The sequence below is a fragment of the Homalodisca vitripennis genome, chromosome 1 (genome assembly GCF_021130785.1).
Source record: "Homalodisca vitripennis isolate AUS2020 chromosome 1, UT_GWSS_2.1, whole genome shotgun sequence".
Classification (NCBI taxonomy): Eukaryota; Metazoa; Arthropoda; class Insecta; order Hemiptera; family Cicadellidae; genus Homalodisca; species Homalodisca vitripennis.
In genome coordinates, this window is record NC_060207.1 from 238,777,852 (window position 1) to 238,804,843 (window position 26,992).

Here is a 26,992-nt window from a genome sequence, read left to right on the forward strand (position 1 = left end):
AGAACAAGCGGTTGAAGCTTCTTGGGTACTTAATTGTGAGTAATCAGGTATACCTCTCTTTCATAAAACGTATAGCCAAATGTGGAGTAATTATTTACAACATTCTTGATGATTCAGAACAAGTGGTTGAGTCTTCTTGGGTACTTAATTGTGAGTAATCAGGTATACCTCTCTTTCATAAAACGTATAGCCAAATGTGGAGTAATTATTTACAACATTCTTGATGATTCAGAACAAGTGGTTGAGTCTTCTTGGGTACTTAATTGTGAATAATCAGGTATACCTCTCTTTCATAAAACGTATAGCCAAATGTGGAGTAATTATTTACAACATTCTTGATGATTCAGATCAAGCGGTTGATGCTTCTTGGTTACTTAATTGTGAGTAATCAGGTTAAAATTTCCCTTTCATAAAACTTATAGTCAAATGTAGAGTGATTATTTACAACATTCTTGATGATTCAGAACAAGCGGTTGAAGCTTCTTGGGCACTTAATTTTGAGTAATCATTTATCTGGACTTATAGAGTCTACTATTTGTGTGCACTCAAAGAACTGTGAGTTCAATTAATTTTTTACACATTTAAAATATCGGTCGAAGACACAAGACCTACATATACCAAGACATACAAGATTATAATCATATGAAAACATTAGTTTACAACAAAGAGTTGGCAGGCGTACAACTCGTACATGCAGTTCTAATCCTGAAACAGCCCCGTGTAGAAGTAGGCTCGATCACATTGTACTCTACAGGTAAATGTACTGAAAAGATCTTTCCTCTCAAATCTCTTTAAGATGATTATGTATGTATCTTTCCGAAGATGCCTATTCAACTATCTCCTCTTAAAGCTCATCAGGTTACCTTGAAATTAATTCCTAATGGTTCTAATGGATCAAGAATGGTCTGGGTGTATTAGCAGATTACACATAAATACACACGCGCACACACACATAAATCCAAAATTGAGAATTTTGACTAAGTATTCACCATTAAATTATCAATTCAATTACTATAACTATAATGTAATTCCCTTTTTGAGATTAATCTTACTATTATTTGTTTTATTGACAGCTCTTTCATACTTCATGCAAGAATTAAAAGAAGATGGAGAAATAAGTAAATTTACTCCCCCTCTTTTTATTCTACTATCCACGTTTATGACTTGGTCTTTGAGCAAATCTTTACACCCAGTAAGTATAAAACATTTTTGAATAGGACATTTGTCATCTGTATAAAAAAAAATGAATGATTATATGTCCTTTATAGAATCGTAATCTATTTGACCGGTAATTATGACAACTTGTATATGTATGTTTCCACGAAGAAGTTTTATTATACGCTATGCCCATTGATGTAATTCGCCACCAGCCAGCGCTGCAAAAAATGTTTTAAAGTGCCTGCACACTATAAACTGCAATTACGAGACAGTTACGTGTATTAAATAGCCAAGCCCTACTTGTAGGCGCTAAGTTACGATGCATACTAAAATAAATTTCTCGTTGTACTTAAAGCTTGAGTGTTAGACCACTTTATAATAATGTACATGTAGGCTACATTTACAATGGCTATACACATACACAAATTTTCTTGATCGTGGCAACTCTACTTCGGTGTTGGAAATATAATTCACTTGAATCAGAAGTGCACACACACGGACAAAGCTTACAAAAAGCGTGCGAAGCCGCGGGAAGCAGCTAGTTGTAAATAATCAATTAGAATTTATTTCGAATATTTGAAAAATTACTCTGGTGACATTTACTTTTTACTGTAAGACAATTATTGTAAAAATGTATTCATATTCTCACTTTTTTCCTCCATACGTTTTTAATTTAGCAACACACACACACACACACACACACACACACACACACACACACACACACACACACACACACACACACACACACACACGCGCGCGCGCGCGCGCGCGCACACACACACACACACACACACACACACACACACACACACACACACACACAAAATATCGTAAATTATGATGCTACTATACTTTATTACTCGTAGAAAATAGAAGTACAGTAGATGAGCAAATGACCATTCCTCACAGATTTTCTTTTTATACTCGTGAAAAACGTTATAAGAATTCCAAGTAAAATAAACAAGAAAATTGTGCAACCACATTACATTGCTAATCATAGACTATTTTGTTTCTGTTGAAGAAATATCTGATTACTCGTGGAAATGAATTTAGTTCATATAAGAGTTCATTTAGAACTTTGTACTGTGATATACGAGGTAAAAACCATATAAATATCAAATCACCTTTCAAGATAACAAATATTACTACCACACTATATTTCTTTTAAATTGGCCACGGTAATAACATTTTACTATGGAAATAAATCTGCGTAGTCTTAAATGGCATCTTAAATTTTGTTTTTGAAATAATAAAGACTCCGACAAGGTTGTTGCATGTCACCAATACTGTTCAACATATACGTCGATGCTGCATTAGCAAAATGGAGACGGAAATGCAGTGGAATGGGAATTTCTGTGGGTGATCGAACGCTATATACACTGCATTATGCCGACGACCAGGTGGTACTCGCTCAAGACCCTGAAGATTTAGAGTATATGACGAGGAAGTTGCTGGAGGAATATAAAAAGTGGGGACTAGCAGTAAATATAAAGAAAACCAAATACTTATGTATAGGAGGACAAATACAAGACCTACAACTGAACTCTGGAGAAAAAATTAGTGGGTGTGAAGAGTACATATACTTGGGCACAAGAATCACTCAAGATGGCAAGTGTGAAAAAATGATCAATGACAGGATAGTCGGAGCACGAAGAATTACGGGAACACTTAACTCCATCCTATGGCAGAAAGATGTAAGAAACAGAACGAAAATGCATATTTACGACACGATTGTCAAAAGCACTTTGACCTACGGTAGTGAAAACATGGCAAATCTCCAGAAAAATGGAAAATAAACTATTGTCCACCGAAATGGATTTCCTGAGAAGAGCTGCGCGGAAATCGAAATTAGACAGAGTGCGAAATGAGGAGATAAGAAGAAGGATGAAACGAGAAGAAACTATTGTTGAAACAATTAGACAGAAACAGTTAGTATGGTTCGTCCACGTAAACCGAATGGATGAGGAACGTCTGCCAAAAATTCTTATGGAATGGCTACCAACAGAACGACGAAAGAGGGGGCGCCCTAGAGAAACATGGAAGCAGGGGATATCGAAGGCAATGTAGGAACGGAACTTAGGACCTGGTGATTGGAATGATAGGAAAGAGTGGAAGTTGGGAATCGGAAGGCGACCACATACGCTGTGAAACCGATTGTAAAAAAAAAAAATAAAAAAAAATAATAAAGCAAGAAATATTATCCATTATCCATGATAAAAGTTTGTAAAATTGTATACACACTTATAAAATTGTCAAGGTAAACCAACATAATCCCACTACAACCAATAAATAAAACATAAAGGAAACAAAGTGATACGAATAATATAGTGTTTGAATAAACTTAAGAAAATAAGCATGATTAAATAACCTTTATGGTTAAGAGACATGAGAATATTACGTTAGTAATAAGACATATAGATTATAGTAAATACAAACTTAATAAAAGAATAACAATTATTGGCTACGAATTGAGGGAGATTAACACTCGAGGGTTTGGAAAAGTTCAATTTCTATTTGTCTGTCTGTCCGCACGATATTTAGAATCGAACTGTTCTATAGATTTTAAATTTTTTACAAAGCTTTATTTCTAAATGGGCAACACTTAGTTCGATGATAGTTCGTGTCACTCTATGACCATGTCAGATGATGATGGCAACGAGAAAATAACATAAGAAATAAGTTTGTAATAAAGCTAAGCACAATCATATGACATGTGAAGTTTTATTCAGAGAGTACAAAGAAAAATACAATAGAGTTAACAATCAATGTAAACTTTGGTGATGAGAATTAATATCAGCGCACTCTTGTGTTGTAATACCTCCCTTGCTGACCGTAGCTTTTTTATTTTTTTGAACACTTCTGTGAAACCTAACTTAATGAACAAAAATGCGAATGTGTCATGTGACAAGGTATAACGAGAAAGATTTCATCTATTGACTTTAAATTTTTGATTTTTTATTTCTGCATAGACAAGAATGAGTTACATCATGATGCATGTCCAACCATGGAATCTGCATGCAACCTGAGCGTAGTCTGTTACGCAACACGCGGTGTGGCGTACTCCTACGCTGTAATAATTAGTCTAGCAGTCAGATACTTTGGCTTTGCCATAATTCTAATGTCAATGAAAGGTAAGGGGCATACCTGATAGATACAGATATGTTGAAAAAATCGAAAGTTACTGGCCGAAAACATTAGGTTTTAGTGAATTTGTACACTGTGAGAAAATTTGACCTAACTTTAGAGGGCTGTACCTTGGCACCTACTAGGGTAAAAAATATTTTTAACCATTGGATTTTAAAGGAAATTTGATATTCTTAAACTCTTTACTGGATACATTTTTACGTAGGATGTTTAGTTTTCGAGTTATAGGCAACAAACTGAAAAAGTCCAAAATGTGTGGGGGTTTTGGCCCATATCTCCAAAAAATACCCTAAAAATTTAATTAATTAACTTTGGAATTGTGTTCAGGTACCTCGAAAAGTTTTAACCAGACTGCTCGACTAAATAGTAAACAATATTGTAACTGATGAAAAAGTAATCTCAAAAATACAATAAAACATATAAAAAAATAATATTATTAGCTAATTGTGGTTTCAGAAAATTCCAGATCTTCCTTTCTCAGAAAAGGATTACCGCAAGAGAACACCTCACCCAAATTACCAAATGCATTATGAATTAGAAGAAGAAGTCATTAGAGTAAAATCAAGTGTAAGTAGTTTTGGAAACACAGTTTCATTAAAGTACATTGTTTCTTTATAGTATTCAAGCATCTAAACTTTATTTTGAGTAATAATTTTAGCAAGTGGTAAAATATGTGCTCAAAGACAGAAAATGTACAACTAAAGACATTTCAATTTTGTTCAACAGCATTTATATATTGTTATATTAGCAGCTTTATTTGTATTTGATGAAGAAAAAAGGGTTTAATTTTTCTAACAATAATGTTAACTATAATACAAAATGTTGAGTTTACACCATATGGGAAACCTTTAAATTTTAAACTTTAATGACTATGGTCACGATGAACTGTCACCTTATATTTTTTGACGATTGATTTAAAATATAAAACACATGTTAATTTGAACTCAATTTGATTAATTACTAACAATAATTTAAATAGTGAGCTATCAAGGTACATTCACAGACCTGATTGGTTGAAATTGAAGTGGAAACTTCATCTGTACTCAATAACTAACAATGATTGTTATTATAGAATGAGACATATTATTGCAAGCCAGGTCGTGGGAAATAAACTATTGTTTAATGCACTCAGACATATTGTTTAAACTTTAATGAGTACAGAAGATTAGTTACTTGCGATAACACTAAAATATTAGTTGAGAACATTTTACATTGTTAATAAATAATATATCGAAACCTCCAGGCTTGCAATGAAATGTCTCGTACTATGTCAGAATTTTACATCATATGTTCAATTATAGTAAGGATTATTCTAGAAATTATCTTAAAATTTTATCAGAGGATCATCAAGAACCATTTATGGTATCCTCTATAGGAAAGTTGTTGTAGTTATTAGCCTAGTTATTTTCAGTTCCATAAGTGTAGACAGTTTTATACATGAACTACCAAAGTTTAGCTCATTTGTTTAAAACTCAATCCTAAAGTATAACAAAAATACATATAATTACTAGCACTTTACGGTGTGCAATTTCCAGCCGAATAAAAAAGATATCGAAGGAGGGAAACGGGATTTTCCGGTCATTTGCCATCGTTCAGCGGATATCCGGAAAAAATCCTGTTTCCTCCACAGTCCGTCTATTTTCAAAAACAAACTTCAAACAAAGGACACCATAGGGATACAATTTATAAATGAATACAAAACACTCAAGAACTGCATTTAGTACATTAATGGTTACTGAACATGTTTATATTTCGAATGTAAACAAAATCCATTTAGAACATTACAATAAAATCAAATACAACTAAAAAAAACAGATTAGTTAACCAAAAGTAATAATATACGACAAAATATTTTAAACAACAAATCTTCTAACAGCTGCCAAGAAGTTTTTTTTATGTTTGGACTAAGAAATGAATATTTAAAAAAAATTATGGTTGCCTGTAAAGTCGGTTTTACGGGCGAAGATTTTACGTGACAACGTCTTTTTCTCGGTAGAATATTTATTGATATGAATATTATTAAATTGCACAATAGGAACAAGGAATTGAATGAAAATAAGAATTGCACAAATTCTAACTATAGAAATATATTTTGTTTACTAAAACATTGTACATAATTTGAAATTAATTAAAATTTGTTATTGTAAATGGTAAAGTTGAATAAAACATTTACTAAAATTGGAATTTGAAATTCTTGCTAAACACAGTTAAATTCTAACTCCGCGCGTGGTGATTGGTCGGTTTAGTTTGTTTGTTTGGTCGCACTGTTTATGACAGGTTAGAGGTTATAATTTGTTATTTTAAATGTTTGACTAGCAATACGCGCTGTTTCTTCTCAATCGACTGAATTACGATTGATTGCAGAGTGATTTAAACTAATAATTTACTTAACACTATCAACATTTGTCAATAGTATGACATAACCTATAAACTCAGTTTCTCAACTTTTGTGTCAATCTAACAATTAATCAATCAATCATAGTTTACGATAATGAAATATCAGTGTACAATTATTTACCTTTATTGTTGTAGTTGTTGTAAATGACGAATCTAAGCACTCCACATTTTCACGAATAAACATAGTTATCTGCTTTATCCCGTGCGGCGGCCTCACAGTTATCTGCTTTATCCCGTGCGGATCCCGTGCGGCGGACCCACTGGACGGGCATCGTAACGTTACCGGGCGTTACACTTTTTCATGAGTGACTCCGAGCCGCAACCTAATTTAAGACGTTGTCACGTCAAAAGGGAATAGAGATTCATACTATATTTTGACCGTCTGGTTACCTAGATAAAGTTTGTTAGATTTAAATTAGGTTCAAAATTTGCTTTTAAATGATAAATTCCTTTTAGGTTAGAGCAATCATCGAAATGATTTTGTTTGTATTGAGTCGCATGTACAGATAATGGCCTCTAAACATCCATATCCATACATGTTTTGTTGTACAGTACTTTGAAGTAGACATACATTGTGCTAAATCTCTTCACTGCACGTCAAACGGTTTCGATATTATGTGTGAAAAAATCTATGTTGATAACACACGAAAATCTTCACAAACTTTCGCATTAGTATTAATAGGGTAATTAAAATTGAGGACTTTACAATCTGTAAAACACAATTAATTAATGGTAATTTCTCATCCCTCCTCATCATAGTTTCTGATATTTTTACATACTAAGCAAATCTCTCCAAGATTTTGCTGCTGATATTATACTGCTGATAGTTTTTCAAAACAAACTGTTTTGATAATTTGTATTTTTATTATACAGGGTGTTCAGTAAAAGTGTACCAATACTTTGGAATGTTTTTCTACATATAAAAATGAGCAAAAAAGTTCATATGGAGGTATGTCCTAAAACCTTTAGTTTTCCGTCTATCTGTCTGTGTGTGTGTGTTTTTTTAACTTGAGAATTGTATTAACCTTTGGTAGACCTTTTTGAAAATAAAATATTAACAAAATCTTTAACCCGTTTCAAAATGGCGAACGTTAGTCGATTTTAGTTATTTTGATGGAATAATTTAAGCGTTCACCATTTTGAAACAGGTAAAAGAATTTTGTTAATATATATGATACATAGTTACATATGTTACATATATTACATATGTTACATATATGATACATATGTTTATAGTTAATAGATATTAATTTTGTCACTCAAAAGTTACAAGTATTTCTCACAAGGTTACTTTGAGTGAAATATTATTGACCGTAATATCTTTGTTTGTCATCCCTGTAACGCCTATGTTTTAGGGTGAGATTGATGCTATAATTTTAACCTGTGGGATCCCATATGGCCATGAAGAAAGCGTATTTAGCTACTTCTTTGAAACAGCAGTCAACTGTAACGTAGATGTACCAGTTTACTACGGCTCTGGCCAAAATTTCTTTCCCGTCATCCATGTGGAAAACATTGGAGAGTGAGTATTAATTTATAAAATTATTTAATAGATATTTTTAATACTGTCATTTTGTATACTAATAATGCACTGAAGGCTCATAATGTCGTCAATGCTAGGAATTTGTTACAAATATTTTCACTACTGAGTAATTATGAAAATATTTTTGGGTATGCTAAATATTTTTCAATTTTTACTTTTTATATTGAATAGTTAATAGAATTTGGTTTGTCTTTTCAACCGAATTTATCGTCCTAAATTTATGGGACATGGGTCACCCATTAGCATTGTTGGCAATTCTCCATACTGTCTGGTGGCAAGAACGTAGCCAGGAAATAATTTGGGGGGGGGGGGGTCCACACCACCGATATTTTCTCGTAATGGACAGAGAGTAAGGTCCCATTTTGTTCCTTAAAAAGTTCTTGATCCGTTTCTTTGTTGAGGGCGATCTTTCAGCAGTACATGTCAGTAATACTGAATTATTTAAATAATAATAATCGTTTACTGAAAAGGTACTTAAAAAAGTTACAAATTGGGGGAGAGGCGGTCCCCTTGGACCCCTTCACTGACTACGTCCTTGTCTGGCGACAGTACACACGTGCTGGTGAATAATTTAGTTCTGAGTCCCAACATGTTTTGGGTTCCTTACAATACCATAGATGATTCAGTGCTACCAATTCCAGAAGCACCAACATAACAACCTAAAACACTTCAAAAGATATTTCAAAAGTGTTAAAAATCTGGATTATATCCAAAATATGGAATTTTAAGTTTGAGTTTTATTTTAAGTAGGGCAGTTTGAAATTTTAAATTTTTTAGATAGAAATATAAAACGTGTAGTCTAATAATTTAGCCAGTTTTTGTATTGTATAACTGTCGGCTTTAATTGTGTTCCAGGATTGTAAGAGAAGTTATCAAGAAGTCTGAAAAAATAACATTACCATTTTTATTTGCCAAAGATCCAATATCGTTTTATAAAAAAGATGTGATCAAGGTAACTTGTTCCACTTTAAATAAAAATAAAAATAATGAAGTAAAAGCCGTCATTTTTAAAGAGCGATTATTAAGAATGGAAACAGCAGATGTAAAATTATTATAAAGGGAGTATATAAAGACAGATAATAAAGATTTGATGTAATAATGGAGAAGTGTGCTGAAGAATTGAGAAGGTAAAAATGCAAATTTAAGTGCCAAACCAAATGAAGTGGCATTTATTTAATTAACATCTAAATATCCTCGTCTTCTCTCTTTTATTTTCGTTAAAAGATTGAATAAAAAGCTTCAGAATCATATAAATATGTAAACTTTGATACTTTCAGCAATTAAACAAATTTACATCGTACTATCAGGCTCACTAGAACCAGATAACAAATATATTTTTAATTTATAATATCCTTTCTTTTATGTAATGAATGTAAGAATGTGTCTTTGCTCAAAATTAATTTCTGACGATAGAAGTATTTTGAAGGTAACAGGATTGTTTTGATCATTTGGGATAGTTCAGTTGATACAAGGCAATACTTTGTTTAAAGATTGTTATTGATGATGGAAGGTTTGACAGTATAACAGGATGTCGGACATTTACCATCGTTATGGTTACAAATGTATAACACATACAAACAGTATCTCACTTTCATCCGTGCCGGTGTGATGTGTGATTGTGTTTCTCGTACTCGTGACTTGTGCTCGGGACTTGCATTCTCTGCAGTGACAACACCTGGACTAGACTCCAAGCAGCTTTTAGGTATGTTTGAATCCTTTCTATTTCCTTTCTTTTTTACTTTATCTTCTATTTTGTTGTATGTACTAATACCTCCTCCCACCTGACGAAGAGGATTGTTTCCAATCCTCGAAACGTTGTGTTAAACCTTTTGTAACAAATAAAGATGGAAAATATCCGACATCCTGTTATCCTCACAAGACAATAGTTACACCACTTTTTGGGATTTTTAGTATGAACTGTTCTTTATGTAGATATCGTCTTGGATAAATAACCTAACACATAACCACTAGAATATTAAGGTTGAATCAAACAAATCATATCAAAACTCTGTCACGCGTATAATTTTAATTGTAGAATCACAAACATCTTTTGTATCAACTTTATGCACACTATCTCCAAGAGGTGGACTGAATACATAAAACATTACAGTAATTATTAAGATCAGAAATACGTTTACAGGACACATTGGTTCGTTAAAATGGACCTAAAATTACACTTTCAATTCATAATACGTTGTGAATAACGCATAACGCTCACAACGCTCTGGTATGATTTGTTTATTTTAACCTAGTTTGTAATAATTATGTGTTAGGTTAGTTATTTAACTGAAGAATAGATCAGATTGCAGATCTCGAAACGTTGTGTTACTGATTTTCTTGTATCACTAAATAATGGCAAATGTCCGGAAAAAAATCCTGTCTCCTTCACAACCCATCCATCGTAAAAAGAAACTTCAAACGAAGTGTATCATATTATTATATTGAAGGATAAGAAAGGTCCTACTGATGGTAACCCTTACAATTTGTCATAGGCAATAACACGTGGCTTTGGAGCTGAATGCTATAAAATCATGCCTGAAGAATTCTCATTTTTGGAAGATGCTATCACTGTAAGTTCTACTGATAATCTAGGGCTAGCTCTATCAATAATAAGAGAACGTGAATTTTGTTTCAATTTAAGCTATTTATTGTAATATATTTGTAATAGAGCTGAATCAGTTTACAGGCTCGCACTCACAAATACGACTGTGTAATTACTTCTCATCGAGCAAGAAATCTAAAATTCCGAACAGCTTAAGCTGAAATCACAAGAAAAATTCTAACATTGCCTATCTTATAACCTTAAGTAAGCAATGTTTCAAACCTCTCATGTGTTGTAAGGGCATGGGACAGTAATTTATATCTCGATTTTTGTAAAGAGTTGAGTGCGTGAATCTTAGAAATGTGTTGCCACAGATCACAGTTATCTCAACCACAGATTACAGTTATCTCAGCCACAGATCGCAGTTATCTCAGCCACAGATCACAGTTATCTCATCCACATACCACAGTAATCTCAGACACAGACCGCAGTTATCTCAGCCACAGATAGCAGTTATCTCAGCCACAGACCACAGTTATCTCATCCACATACCACAGTAATCTCAGACACAGACCGCAGTTATCTCAGCCACAGATCGCAGTTATCTCAGCCACAGACCACAGTTATCTCATCCACATACCACAGTAATCTCAGACACAGACCGCAGTTATCTCAGCCACATATCGCAGTTATCTCAGCCACAGATTACAGTTATCTCAGCCACAGATCGCAGTTATCTCAGCCACAGACCACAGTTATCTCATCCACATACCACAGTAATCTCAGACACAGACCGCAGTTATCTCAGCCACAGATCGCAGTTATCTCAGCCACAGACCACAGTTATCTCAGCCACAGATCGCAGTTATCTCAGCCACAGACCACAGTTATCTCATCCACATACCACAGTAATCTCAGACACAGACCGCAGTTATCTCAGCCACAGATCGCAGTTATCTCAGCCACAGACCACAGTTATCTCATATGGCTTACCTGAAAAGGTCCTACCTTGTCAACCGAATCAAAGTTTGATCGAGAGAGAAGTATATGTACATGGGTACATGAATGATTAGCATATATGATTACATTATAGGATAAATTGTATATTGTTCAGAGCTGTGGTCTGATTTCTAGGCAGAATTTTCGTGGTTTATGGAGGTTTAAAAAAAGCACATATTTTTAATATGTAATCACTAACGCTGATAGGTACTAAATGCGTTTTACAAGGCTTAATCCATAGGAAAAAATGGTATCAGAGACTAATGTCTCTCATAACTAGTACTGGAGATTGACCTATTACTCGATAGTGTTGTATTATTTGTAATCTGTGTGTAATGTTTAGCAAGATATCTATGATCAAACAATGGCCAATATTTACATGGAGTCTTGCTGTCCACTTTTCCCAGAGGAAGATATAAAATGGAAATATACAAATGGATTTGTCGAAGATATGGAATACATTGTGAAAGAATTTACTGACGCTAAAAACATAAAGGTTTGTTCATAGTATTTTGTACAGTATATTTCCTGTGTTATTGATCTTTGGATACTTGATAGTTACTTGTAGCGTTTTTTTAAATCACACTAGCTGTAGAAAACCTTACCAAAATAGTACCTGTTTTTCACTAAACATTTAGGCAATTAGTGTCTTAGATTTTCAACGTATTTATTTTTACTTTTATGAAGAAGATATCTATTAATGAAACATAATTTATCTCCTTACGGTGTTCTATTACTAAACATTATGAATGAACAAATTATGTTCTATGTGAATTATGTTACGTTACATTATGTTCTATTATTACATAGTTGATTTTTGACAGAAGTAGGCTCCTTAGACCTGTGTATATAAAAATATTTTCCTGATCAGGGAAACAAGGCAAACTCAACCATGAAACCTGGTTTTAAAACCTATGTAATTTACAATGACCACATATTTTTGACATATTATCTTGATCGTAGCTACAAGGCCAACTTGACGTTGGCGTTGGAAATATTATGTCACTTGAACCAAAAGTGCTCAATCACGGGCAAAGCCTACGAAATTGCGCGTGGAGCTGTGAGTAACAGATAATACTTACTAAAAGAGAATATGTAGTAAACAAAATAGTATAGGGGTAAAATAATTCTAAAATTTGTCTTTAATATCCTATCTTAAATTTTAATTTAATGTAGTATTCGTTGGTAAAATGTTGTGTATTTAATTTGTTTAATTTATCTTAGTACGTATCCTATTTTAATAATGGCTATTTCTCTATATAGGGTGTTTTAGGTGAGACTATTTTTATAAACATTGAATCGAGTTGAATTGAATTTAATAATTCATACCATATTGGAACTCTATGGATTTAAAAGTATGTTAAGCTATATAAATAGATTTCTGGCATACAAATAAAAAAATATTATAGGCTACCTACAAGCAGAAGACTGATTGGTAACCAACCAGCATTGCTCATTAATAAGTTTACTTCAAGTTTTAAATTGAAAAGTAATCACGAGTCTTTTTGAAATTGAATTGCTTTTGGTTGTTTAATAACTAAACGTTAAGAGGCAGCTATGCTGTAACTTTAGTGATTCCAATCTTTATGATCTCTGTCATATCCATCTTTATTTTTGGCTACAGAGTTTTGCAATATGTTTAACTTTAAAGATACATTGTATACATCAACAAAGCATGTGGAAGAGTTGAAAACCATTTATAGCATTTTTCTAAAAAACGTAAAAAACAAACTATTGAAAAAACTTATGTTCAGTTACTAGTGATAATATCTGAAAAATTTAAACAAAGGCATAGATGCATATTAATCTTACCCTTCTAAGACATCTTGTAAATATTAGCAAGCTCAAAAATTTCTAGATTCATCATTGTTCTTAGGGAATAGGAATGAAACAGGCTGCCCCTTCAGCCTTTGAGAGCAGGTTTAGAATTAGTTTGACAGCAAATAAGATACTATGTTCAGTTAATTAGTAACAAAACTGTTTCTATTACAGCCATTGAATATTGTAGTTTTTGGCAGTTCACTTCAGGACATGGAGAATCTACCCCAAAGACTGAGTCAGTATTACAACAGCCTCTACCTAAATCCTGATGTTGCTGTACAAGATTATGTTTCCAAAATGGTAAATATATTTTAAGTTTAAGTTTTGAATATAAAATATATACTTAGCTAATACACCGTTTAACAATATATAGGAAAATAATTAATTACTAATTTTAATATAATTAATTACTTATATATTAATAATAAATATTTTTTTCTATACATTTTAGTCAGTTTTAGAGACATGGGTATTTATTAAAAACGCTGTTGTTATTGTTTGCTCTCATGAAGCTTTATTATTAAAATGTTTTAACACACACACACACACACACACACACACACACACACACACACATATATATATATATATATATTGTATTCTAAGAACATTTTAAGTGGTCAAATTTAATGCCAAATACAATAAAATTATTGTGTTGCCTACATTTTAACATAAAATTACGTGAATGTTAACTTTCATTTCCAAATTATCAATACTACATCATCAGTTGACTAATCCTCAATAAGGTAAATAAAGAACAATGTTGAAGTTGCATTGAATAGGTTAGGAATTGCTAGTGTAAACACATTGATTATGGTGGACCAACTAACTCTTCGTAATATCTAAAATTACTTTTCAGCTAGATAAAATAACCAAATTCGAAGAACAAAAAAATACCGAAGATGCAACTCAACAAAGAATAGGTTTGGAGTTGGAGGGAGACCCCGTGAAAGTTCCAGACCTGAAAATAGAAGTAACGGAAGAACATTGTGAGGATTATAACTTGGAGAATTCTTTGGAGTTTTTTAGAAAGCTAAATGTAAAACACATTGATGACATTTCAAAACTTACAAAAACGCAGAATGTTAGGTTAGTAGTTGTAATATAGACTCAGTTTTGAAGTGTTAAAGTTAATTAACTCTTCAAAAGAACGCAGAAGTATATAAAGGAACATTTGCTTAAACGTTTCAATGTCATTTTGGGGTAAAAATTCATAAATTGCAGGAGTACAAGATACTGCATGCTAAGCAAGTGAATTATCTTTATTTTATCATAGAATGCTACACTTTTATTGTATATTGCATGTCTAACAATTAAATTTTACAAAAATACTATTACATAACAACAGTTTTAGATCACGTTTTTGTTATAACTATAATTTTCTTTTCAAAAAAAATAATGCTTCCAGCGAATGATGCGTAGCATTCTTTAGAATTTTCCTTACAAAATACGGATTTGGTGAAACATAAATGTAATATTAAGAACAATGCCGAATTTTAAACTATTTGACGTCTTAAAAATTAACGAATTCACCTAAATCCATCTATAATTTCAGGGTGAAAATTATTCATACTGGAGATACAAATACATTTAACTGGTTATTGATATTTGTAATAAATTACTAATACCAAACATTAAACGCAAATATTCAAAACAGTTAAACTTAACCGGTAACTTGTGTGTGGACTTGATACCGTAAATCCATATGGATAAAGTAACACTCATACGTAAAACATATGTATAAAACATAAGCATTTTTTATTATTTTGAACACTCTAATGGCAATCAAATGTCTAAAAAATCTCTAAAAAAATATAAGGTTTTTATACATATCGATCATGCATATTAATAAATTTGCTTAAAAAATACGAAGATCTTTATTCTGATTATTTAAGATTACAACAAAACTCTTTAATTTGCTCATAAATGAGCTGTAAAAGCCTTAGGCTTATCATAATTTTCTGAAGGTGGTTTGAACTCAACCGTGTATTATCACATACCTACGTCCAGCAAATGCTAGTTTAGGTTTGAAGGTTATTTTTGACGATGGAAGGATTGTGAAGGAAACAGGATTTTTCCGGACATTTGCCATCGTTCAGTGAAACAAGAAATCAGTAACACTACGTTTCGAGATCTGCAATCTGATCTCTTCTTCAGGTAAAGAACTAACCTAATACATAATTACAAACTAGGTTAAAATAAACAAATCTTACCAAAGCGTTGTGGCACGCCTAAGTCAGGACTCACAACCGTGCCGACTTAGGCGTGCCACAACGCTTTGGTAAGATTTGTTTATTTTAACCAAGGTTGTAATTATGTATTAGGTTAGTTCTTTACCTGAAGAAGAAATCAGATTGCAGATCTCGAAACGTAGTGTTACTGATTTCTTGTTTCACTGAACGATGGCAAATGTCCGGAAAAATCCTGTTTCCTTCGCTAGTTTAGGGATCAATCTGAATTTATAAAATAAATGTTCGGTTTACAGTTTAGCTCTATGAATGACAAATATATTGAATATACGAAGACAATGTTTATAATGCAACTATTCAATGTAACTATCAAAAAAACTTAAAAAATACAATATAACTATTTATCTTTAATGCTTCTACGCCAATTTCTTTTTATATGTTATAGATATAAATTAATTATAAAGATATACTGGCTTAATTAAGTTGAGATTGTTATTTTTTGCTGTTTTATAGCATTCTGTACGAACGAATGAAAAGTAGGGTGTGTCTTATCCATGGGTATGTATTAGATGATTTTCCAAAAACCTTGGAGGAAGCTCAGAGTCTATTTTCAACAGATGACAGATACACATTTCAGAGCAACGATTCCAGTGGACACCCTAATTTACCAGGTATCAGTTTTGTTTACTGACAATTTAATTACTCATTATGTATGCTACTAAAAACGTTAATCTTTTTTACACTATTAAATGTTGATCTTTACAAAGTGCTATAATTGCATTTAATTCTGTTCATTGTAATTTGTAGTATTAAAGTTTTCTATTGTTTTGTACCAACAGACTATGTGGTATATTTGAACCAAGTAGAAGACGCCATTCCAGAATCAGCTGTAACAGGCGATAATGCTTATCGCTATTCAAAAGAAGGGCCCTCATTTACGCCAGATAACACAGTGAAAGTTTTATCTCAAGACGATATCCAGCCGGTCAACATAGAGAGCAAGACGGACACAAAAATTGAAAATACCGTGGAGGGCATGATAGAAGGACAAAAGTAATAATATTTTAATAATTCTATAAATACACTTATTTTTATAGACCTTTTCACCTTTTAATACTGAAGGAATGTACAATACAAGGTGTTCAAAAGGTTCCGGGACGGTTAAATATTTTCGAAACTATTTAAGTTAGAGCTACAAAACTTAGTACAGACTTGCTGGACAAAAATATCTACTTTGACATATATCCAATGACCCACTTCTTCCTCAGGGGTACGGCCTACAAGGAGTAGAAGAAAATCTTAAATATAAGCATGGGTTGGTATGGACATCGAATTAAAGGTCTTTATTAGTAGAGTACAATGCCGCAAACCCCCAGGGCGAACACCTGTCCCTGAAGGTGCATAATGCATTTTCCTATCGTAAAAAAAAAAAACTCAAACAGACAACCGAACCGGAAATGGCAGCCGTTCAAAGATGGCTTAACCTTTCAGTTAAGCAATTTAAATAAATAAACTACTGATGCCTTGAATTATTAACATGTCATCCCAAGATTATGCCATTATAATGGGATCCAGCAATTATCAACTGCTCTAGTTTTGCATACGAATAGATAAATCACTACTATGACCTAGGTTACGTTTACATAATAATTGTAAATCCAAGCCATCATTAATTCATTTACTGAGGATTAATGTATTAATGATCTACTGAATAACAACATTAAAATTAATAGTATCTATTGAAGCATCGCGACTATAGTTTGACACATGACCTAATTAGTTTCTTTAGCATGAAATTTGAGTGATATGAAGTGTATTACGTCAGATAAATTGGTTATTCTCAGACAAGATTCTATCAATATAAATATCTTCGAAGGTTCATGTCCATAAAACCATAATAAATATATTAATCTCCGACTTATATTTTAGACTTAAGTTATATCAGACTTTTGTCTTTATCCTTTACAAAAATGTATTAATTTATTCTGTTATAATGTAACTACAAGTATATTGTGGTAAAGATTTTAATGATAAATATTTTATATCTATTTAAGGGATGAAAGGAAAAGTTGCTGTCCTTGGTGGTTCTAAGAAATAAATTATGAGGAATAGGTACTGTGTACTTACAAACATTTCAAAAGTTTATAGTGGCAAAATAAGTTTTAATGACAGTCTATGCAGTTAAAATGTTTGAAATTAATTTGATTCGTACTCACTTGTGAAACACAATCTCACAATAGCTTTATCTGTCAAGGTTGTGAACAAAGATGGAGAAGTATTCGTTTCTTATGGACGGGTGAATTATTTTTTGTATGTATTAAAAGTTATGTACCTAAGTCATAAAAGAATTCAGAATGCATAAAATAATAGCATAAAGGTAAATTTAACTATAAAAATAAAATTTGAACCAATCTTTGACTTATGAAAAACACTTGGATCGTACTACTTACCCAGGTTGTTTAAAATATCTTATTTACGGAATTAAAGGACAAAGAATAATATTCCTATTAATAATCCTGATGTGGATTAGGAATTTAAGCAAAGGATAACAAAAGCAAAGTATAAATGTTTTTGAAATGTAGAGCAGAACTTTGAGCTATTTAAAAATGATTGTTTTTATGTAATCAGGTCTTTAGGCTATAAAGCTATATATTAAATTTCAACTTATTATAACAAGCCGTTTTCAAATAAAAATTAATTAAAATAGGAAAATGGCGGCTGTTGGAGTAATTATTGAGTTTTCTTAAGTTTGAGTGTGATAATTAGGGTTTTCTTTGATTCAGGAACAATAGCCGATAAGATTGGTAGAGAGTTATGGAACACCCTGTATATCAGATAATGATTGTTGGAGAGAACATCACTAGAACATTAGTTGACCAACAAAGATCAAGAAAAATTAATTAGAGCGTAGATTATACGCTCTATGCCGTATATACACTCTTGCATCTCATATTTATCATCCTTTTTATCTGGACTGCGAGGTTTTATCGACAGTTTTATCTGGATTGGGAAAATGTTATCGCGTTTGTTTAGGTTTTAATAAGTGTTTTATTTTATATGGCTTTAGAAATCACGTAGCTATATTGTCATAGTTGCATTAGATTTTAAGACATATAAAGATCATGTAATGCACTTTTATATGACGGCAAGTACATTCTAATTTAGTACATTGTTATGTTGCAGCAATGAAGCAAATTCTCCAGAGATGGCAGTAATAGATTTTTTCTTAGAGAAAAATAAGAACTGCAAACTGATTAAATTGGATATAAATGAATCCAATAACTCTGACAGAGCTTTCAATGAAGTTATAGAATCGATAATTCAAACGGAAGCAGTTGGTAAGGATTTAATCAGACATTTCTTCATTATATTAAAGCAATTTCCTACTAGCATTCTGGTCTCCTAGATGTTCTAGAGGTATAGCTTACTGTATTGGTAACAATAATAACAATACACTATGTTCATGTTATTTAAAAAAAAAAAAAACAGTTGTGATGATGATTGTTGTTTCTATGAAAATCTACGACTCGCATTTTTAATAACATTAATGTATAATGTACTTCTTTGAAGGCATAAGGTCACAAGAAATGTCCTTGAAAAAGTCTCAGGACATTGGAAGACATTTTCAAGAGACGAATATACTTCAGGTTGATGAACGAAAATCAATCGGAACTGCGGAATGCCAGTCAGAAAAAGTGATGGACGAAGTGGAAACAGAAACAATAACAAAAAGTCAGGTAAAATATATCTTTAAATTAAGATTTTAGACGATAATTCAGGAATATATTGATCTGATTATGAAGCTCAAAAAAGATCTTAATGTGATTTTGTATGGGAAATTACACAATAGGAAAATCAATCCTAACTGTTAAAGCTTGGCCGATACATAAACGTTGTTAAACAACGGGATTGAATCAAAATTAAATATGTTCGAATAGATTTTCTGAACAAAAACTAACCAAAACACCTTTACCTCACCCCACTTCCCCCCTCACCTAGCGGCATGGCCACATTGTCACAGCTAATTTTAAGTATAAGGCAAAGTGACGATGTCTCGTTTCGTTTCGGTTGTTTATATCGGTTTTGTTTTCGGTGTTTTATTACTCTGTATATTTTTATATTGTTATTTTTTACTCCATTTTCTGTGTCATAGTGTAAACACACGTTAATATAAATCTTGAATGTAAGGATCGATGAAGATAGATGAGCAGTATCGATTGTTCGATTTTTGAATTCAATCGATTATCTGATCGCTTGCGATACAGCTGGCAACACCGCGCCACAACCCAGGACAGCATTAATATGTTCAAGTCAAGTTCAAAAACTCTTTATTCAATAAATTACAGATAAACAATTTTCTCCCAATGCGCAACATGCGCGTGCGGGAGTACAGTTGGTTTTAGAGTTTTTCTTATGTCTCGTACTATAACGAAAACAATTTTTTTTTTTGACTTTAATTTATTTACAATCTGTTTATATACAACAAACAATAAGTAAATTTGATGATAAATCTTAAGGACGACATGGTTAATCAAAGTTCATTAACCTTAATTAACATAAACATTTAAGAGATTGTTCATCTTTAAAATCGATCAGCTAAGTTTAAGAAATCATGTCTTTTTAGCCGAAATTGATGGTCACTGTTGTCCAGCAGATTAATAGCCAAGTAGTTAGGATGAGAGTTTAATTTGTTTTGATACTTGATGCAGAACTTTGGAATTTCTTCAGTAACAAAAGGGATATACGTGTCTCTGTGAATGACTTCATTACGAACACACCATGGGGCCTGTAATATCTTTCGAAGAACTTTAGATTGGAAACGCTGTATAATTTCAATATTTGATGTAGAAGCAACTCCCCACAGTTGAATTCCGTACGTCCAGATGGGCTTTAGAACAGTCTTGTACAACAACAGTTTGCTTTCTATTGATAAATGGGATTTGTTCCCAAAAAGCCAATTTAGTTTTGAGAATTTTGAATTTAATTGGAGCCTTTTGTTCCATATGTGTGGTTTCCAAGTCAGCTTCCTATCGAGATGTACACCCAGATACTTAGCTTCATTTCTTTGAGGAATTTGAATGTTGTTTAAAAACACTGGTGGACAGGTGTCATGTTTCAACGTAAATGTGACGTGAACAGATTACGAAAACAATGAATAATATTGTATTAGTATTTGTTAACAAACACATGTTCAATCGGCTGATAGATGTCACCTGACTTAATATACTCTGTAACTGTGTAATATCAAGCTGGTGGGATAGTAGCTGTATATTACAGTAAAGACTAATGATGAATGACACCTAAATCACTAATTAGGTCTGCCAAATCCCACCATCTACTCAGTTAATAATGAGGTTGACTATGCTTTTGAAGACACTTTTAACTACTAAAGATGACTTCCGAACCACCAGGCGGGCTGCTTGCAATGGCATGATCGCTATTTAAAAATTAGATTACCCGCTACACTTCGCCATTGGCCAAGTGTTTTGAGTGTTAGTTTTAGGTCCTAATGTTCTTATTTCCACATGCATAATTAAAGCGCCAATTCATTCATAACTTTGCTAAAACTAATATTCTATATAGAACATATCCAACCTTTTCAGCATTTGTTGTTTCAAGGCCTATTACAGTCTAGGTGAGAGGTAATACATAAAAGTACATATTGTTGCAGAAAATAAAAAAAAGTAATAAAAAACTATACTATATTAGCACATTATGTTCAATGGATACTTTGAATATACATAGTTCTTAAAATTTCTTGGGCTTAGTCATAATGTAATTTTTAACGGAAAAATTATAAAATTGTATAGCAATACTGTAGTTCAGGCAATATTTACTTTGTAGAAGCCAGCAAACAATACGTAATAGTACATAGATTCCTCTAATTTTTAAATGCATTTTATGATTGTCCAAAGGAAGGCAAATCCAGCAAGCTGAAAAATTTAGAGGAGATGAAAATCGCCATCAACAGCTGCCCTTACATCAGCTACCTGATTTCCTACATGTACCCAACTTTAACCAACGCTCTCTTGGCAGTCACAGAACAAAGACCTGAAGATCCGTTGGATTTCTTGGTAAACGTTATTTATCTTTATCTAATTTAAGATTGAGGATCATGTACTTTTTAGATGGATGATGGATTTTAAGATGTTTGAGGTTATGTTAATGGAATTAGTTTGCTTATGCTACTTCAAGACAACACTAACTCATAGATACGGTGCAGTCTTGGAATTGGTTGAATTTGCATGTGAAAACTCTACTTCTGCAACCTGCTGATAAAGCCTAGATCGGAATCCCGGTCTCATTCTACACCACTCTCAGTAAAAGGCTTCACCAATTCAACCATTAAGATCATCCCTCTCTTATAGTGATCTTTAAAAGTAGATATATCTGTTGAAAAATGTAATAGTTTCAACTATTCTAGTTATTAAAACAAATAATGTTATATTAGATTGCAAAAAGGGGAACATCTTGTTTGTTTAGTGCATAGTAAACTTCTGGATGCGATACCTTTGTTGCTGGACACCCTGTAATTATATTCTATTACTAACTAGATATTTAGTTATATAGCGGATGTAGTATATTGACTCACTAATGTAATTAGATGTATGATAACGGGAAACTCTGTGTCTTTCACAACGTTTAAAGAATTTCCTCTAAGATTAGTTTTAAGATGAGATTTATATCCTGGCATTGTAGTGGTCTATAGGATCCTGTTCTGCCTATACCCCCTCCCCGAAAAGCGACTGTCCAAATGCGCAATTTTAAAAACAAAGACCTAGACTTATTCACCCCAATATGTTCCACTGGGAGAAAGACACTGTTCCAAAATTCCATAGTATAAGTCGCCATTTATTGCTCTATAATTAAATGTATTTGATTTTGCAACAAAAAGTGCTGTTGGCAGTTTTAACGTTACTTTTGGAGGGTCTTGTTGAAACTATAAAACTTCATCTGGTATCTCTATTTCCAAACGGTACAATCATAGTTATTAAGTTTTCAGATTACATGAAAAGTGCTTCACTACGTTAAACAAATATTATGAAGATGCAACAATTACAATGAGGGAAACACGTAATAGATAGATAAGGCAAGATTTACAGAACTACAACTGCAAAAAATGTAATTTGAAAAATTTTGCATCGAAAAAACTAAAATAAATCTTTTATTTTTTGGCAGCAGATAATTTATTTTAAGAAAGAGTTGTAATATTTAGATCTTCAAATGAAGCCGACAATAAACTTTCTCTTTCAACTTTGTCATCAGGCTTGATTTCATGTAAGAATTGTAATGTTTAAACGTTCAAATGAAGCCAACATTAAACTTTCTCTTTTGTCTTTGTCATCAGGCTTGATTTTATGTAAGAATTTAAATGTTTAAACTTTCAAATGAAGCCAAAAGTAAACGGTCCCTTTTGTCTTTGTCATCAGGCTTGATTTTGTATAAGAGTTGTAATGTTTAGACGTTAAAATGAAGCCAACATTAAACTTTCTACTTTGTCCTTGTCATCAAGGCTTGATTTCATGTAATAAGTTGTAATGTTTAAGACGTTAAAATAAAGCCAACATTAAACTTTCTACTTTTGTCTTGTCATCAGGCTTGATTTCAATGTATGAGTTGTAATGTTTAGACGTTCAAATGAAGCCAACATTAAACTTTCACTTTTGTCCTGTGTCATCAGGCTTGATTTCAAGTATAAGTTGTAATGTTTAGAACGTTCAAATGAAGCCAACATTAAACTTTCTACTTTGCCCTTGTCATCAGGCTTGATTTCATGTATAAGTTGTAATTTTTAGACGTTCAAATAAAGCCAACATTAAACTCTTTACTACTTTGCCCTTGTAATAAGGCTTGATTTCATGTATAAGTTGTAATTTTTAGACGTTCAAATGAAGCCAACATTAAACTTTATACCTTTGCCCTTGTCATGAAGCTTTGATTTATGTAAAGTTGTAATGTTTAGACGTTAAAATGAAGCCAACGGTAAACTTTCTACTTTTGTCCTTGTCATCAGGTGACATGTATAAGTTTGTAATGTTTAAGACAAATAAAGCCAACATTAAACTTTCTACTTTGCCCTTGTTCATGAGTTGTAATTTATTTAGACGTTAAAATGAATCCTCATTAAACTCTCCTTTGCCCTGTCGCTTGAGCTTTGATTGTCATCATGAATGAGTTGTAATGTTTAGACGTTAAAATGAAGCCAACATTAAACTTTCTACTTTGTCCTTGTCATCAAGCTTGATTTCATGTATGGGTTGTAATGTTTAGACGTTAAAATGAAGCCAACCGTAAACTTTCTACTTTGTCCTTGCCATGAGGTGTGATGTCGGCTTTGCCGACTGCGTTTTATTAACTATTTTTTGAGCTAGGAGTACAAGAAACGTGGATTAGTTTAAAAACTACTTTCTGGTGTTCGTCTTTTTAAAGCAAGATTGGCCTCTTTAGAACAATCCAGCAAGTTACGTAATGGTATTGTTATTGCCTTCATAATGATGAAATGTTTACTGTTGGAACATCTGACCATGCTAATATGTACCAGCAAAATATGTTAGCGTGTGTGTTTTGTTCATTTAGTGAGATATGGTTTGTATACTAACATTGACAAGTGATGACTAAGTTAGTGTCTACTTAGTTTGTATACTAACATTGACAAAGTGATGACTAAGTTAGTGTCTACTTAGTTTGTATACTAACATTGACAAGTGATGACTAAGTTAGTGTCTACTTAGTTTGTATACTAACATTGACAAGTGATGACTAAGTTAGTGTCTACTTAGTTTGTATACTAACATTGACAAGTGATGACTAAGTTAGTGTCTACTTAGTTTGTATACTAACATTGACAAGTGATGACTAAGTTAGTGTCTACTTAGTTTGTATACTAACATTGACAAGTGATGACTAAGTTAGTGTCTACTTAGTTTGTATACTAACATTGACAAGTGATGACTAAGTTAGTGTCTACTTAGTTTGTATACTAACATTGACAATTAGTGATGACTAAGTTAGTGTCTACTTAGTTTGTATACTAACATTGACAATTAGTGATGACTAAGTTAGTGTCTACTTAGTTTGTATACTAACATTGACAAGTGAATGACTAAGTAGTGTCTACTTAGTTTGTATACTAACATTGACAGTGATGACTAAGTTAGTGTCTACTTAGTTTGTATACTAACATTGACTGATGGACTAAGTTAGTGTCTACTTATGTATACTAGACTTAGTATGACTAAGTTAGTGACTTAGTTTGTATACTAACATTGACATTAGTGATGACTAAGTTAGTGTCTACTTAGTTTGTATACTAACATTGACAAGTGATGACTAAGTTAGTGTCTACTTAGTTTGTATACTAACATTGACAAGTGATGACTAAGTTAGTGTCTACTTAGTTTGTATACTAACATTGACAATTAGTGATGACTAAGTTAGTGTCTACTTAGTTTGTATACAAGTGTGTATTATTGCTGACTTTGTACAATGGGGTTACCTGCCTATAATTAATATTTTTAACGATGCCTCTATTATAAATAAAGGTTTGCAATCCTTTTTGAGTATATGCAGTTACCATTCTTAAGCATTTAATCTGTGAGAATTAATATGTTTGCCAACAAGTTTGACAGTAAGTGTTACAAATCTCGTAAGGCTTTTCAATGATAACCCAAAATATAATGAAAACATCGATTTCACACCCCTTATGTCTCCCCTGAATGATAAGGGTTATTGATTCATTATATATATGTTATATTATATATTATATGTTATATTATATATAAGTGGCAATAGGCTAATTTAATTTAATTTCAATAAACATAGAATCACAAAAAGTACTTGCTCCGCCGGGACTCGAACCCGCATCTCTCACTTGCCGGGTGAATTACACCACATTACATTACCATTACACCACAGAGCCCTTAATTATATTGTATTTGGCTTTTTCTTTCACATATGTGTTTAAATAACTAAACTAAAATATGATCGGAATACCAAATACCTGTCAAAAGACTTTTTATTTATACTCATTAAATTCGTATAAGTGGCTATAGCCTAATTTAATTTAATTTCATAAAATTTTGAATCACAAAAAGTACTTGCTAATCTTAAGTGATTTATGCTATCAAAGCATAATCGGTACGATTGTAGTGCTCTTGCTACATTTCCAACAATAATTTCGTGTTTCTAAAAGTTTTGATTTCATTCACCCACCCCTTCCAAACATCCTCTCCCCATCCCCCCCCCGAATGAGAGGTGAATAATTAGGTACTTTACTGGAAAAGCTTCAATTTATTCTTAAAACACAGTTAAGATCCTTATAGTTTCCGGTTTTGTTTACTACGAAAAATGAATCATTTATTTTGACACAAAAGCGACACGTTAGCAGCAAGTAATATGTATAACTAAAAAAAGTAAAGATGTCTTATTTTACCAGGCGAAGATAAGGCTAAGAAGCCCTCTCTGACACTTAACCTGGGCATAACTCTATTTTGTTAACAAGAAAGATTATAAACTTAAAATATTTTCGAGCAAGATCAGAAAAACATTTACGCCATGTTCCGATCGTCATAGGCAGTATTTTATTGAAATTAAATACCAGAACGGTATATACCATTTTGCACATTTTCTGGAGTTGTTTTTGGAACACGCTATAATCTACTGTACTATGTCATTGTATAAATCTAAAATGGAAAAACTTAAAATCTAAATGGTATCTCAAATCGAATGAATGTGTTGAAGTAAATATTTAATAGCAAATTATTTTATTTGTTAATTTGCAGTAGAAGCAAGTGCATTATGACTTCTATGTTGATGGAGACTCAGAACAATAATGCCACCAATTTCTTAAATCTCTCAAAATATAAATATAGCCTACCCTACACTTAAGAACATTCAATCTCGTTTTGACATAATTTAGATTTACTGAATTATCGTTACTGGAAATAAACAATGTATTGTATTTGAACTGTATTGATAAGATGTGGCAAACGGAAAAATAATAAATGTAATTTTTTAGGCAGAATATCTGTTCAAGAACAATCCGGACGGGAAAATGATGGATCCCACAAGGGCTAAGATAGAGGAGGAAATGAGAAACAGAGATCTCGGATTTCCCAATATTGATTCTAAAGCTTGTTTGTCATGAGGGTGTTTATTGTACTGGGGATTGATTGATTAAAACAACATTAAATTTCA

The 26,992-nt window shown here is 32.3% G+C and overlaps 1 protein-coding gene across 1 annotated transcript; it reads left to right on the forward strand.

The window, feature by feature from the left end:
• On the forward strand, positions 1-26,992 carry LOC124356347 (adenylate kinase 7-like). The gene is made up of 15 exons (XM_046807534.1): positions 1-35; positions 1,074-1,192; positions 4,762-4,872; positions 8,058-8,224; positions 9,101-9,197; positions 10,738-10,815; positions 12,130-12,282; positions 13,779-13,907; positions 14,467-14,696; positions 16,310-16,467; positions 16,636-16,849; positions 18,980-19,134; positions 19,367-19,533; positions 21,712-21,870; positions 26,814-26,992. The coding sequence occupies exons 2-15, from the start codon at positions 1,088-1,090 to the stop codon at positions 26,940-26,942; spliced, it is 2,052 nt and encodes a 683-aa protein (XP_046663490.1). The 5' UTR covers positions 1-35; positions 1,074-1,087; the 3' UTR covers positions 26,943-26,992.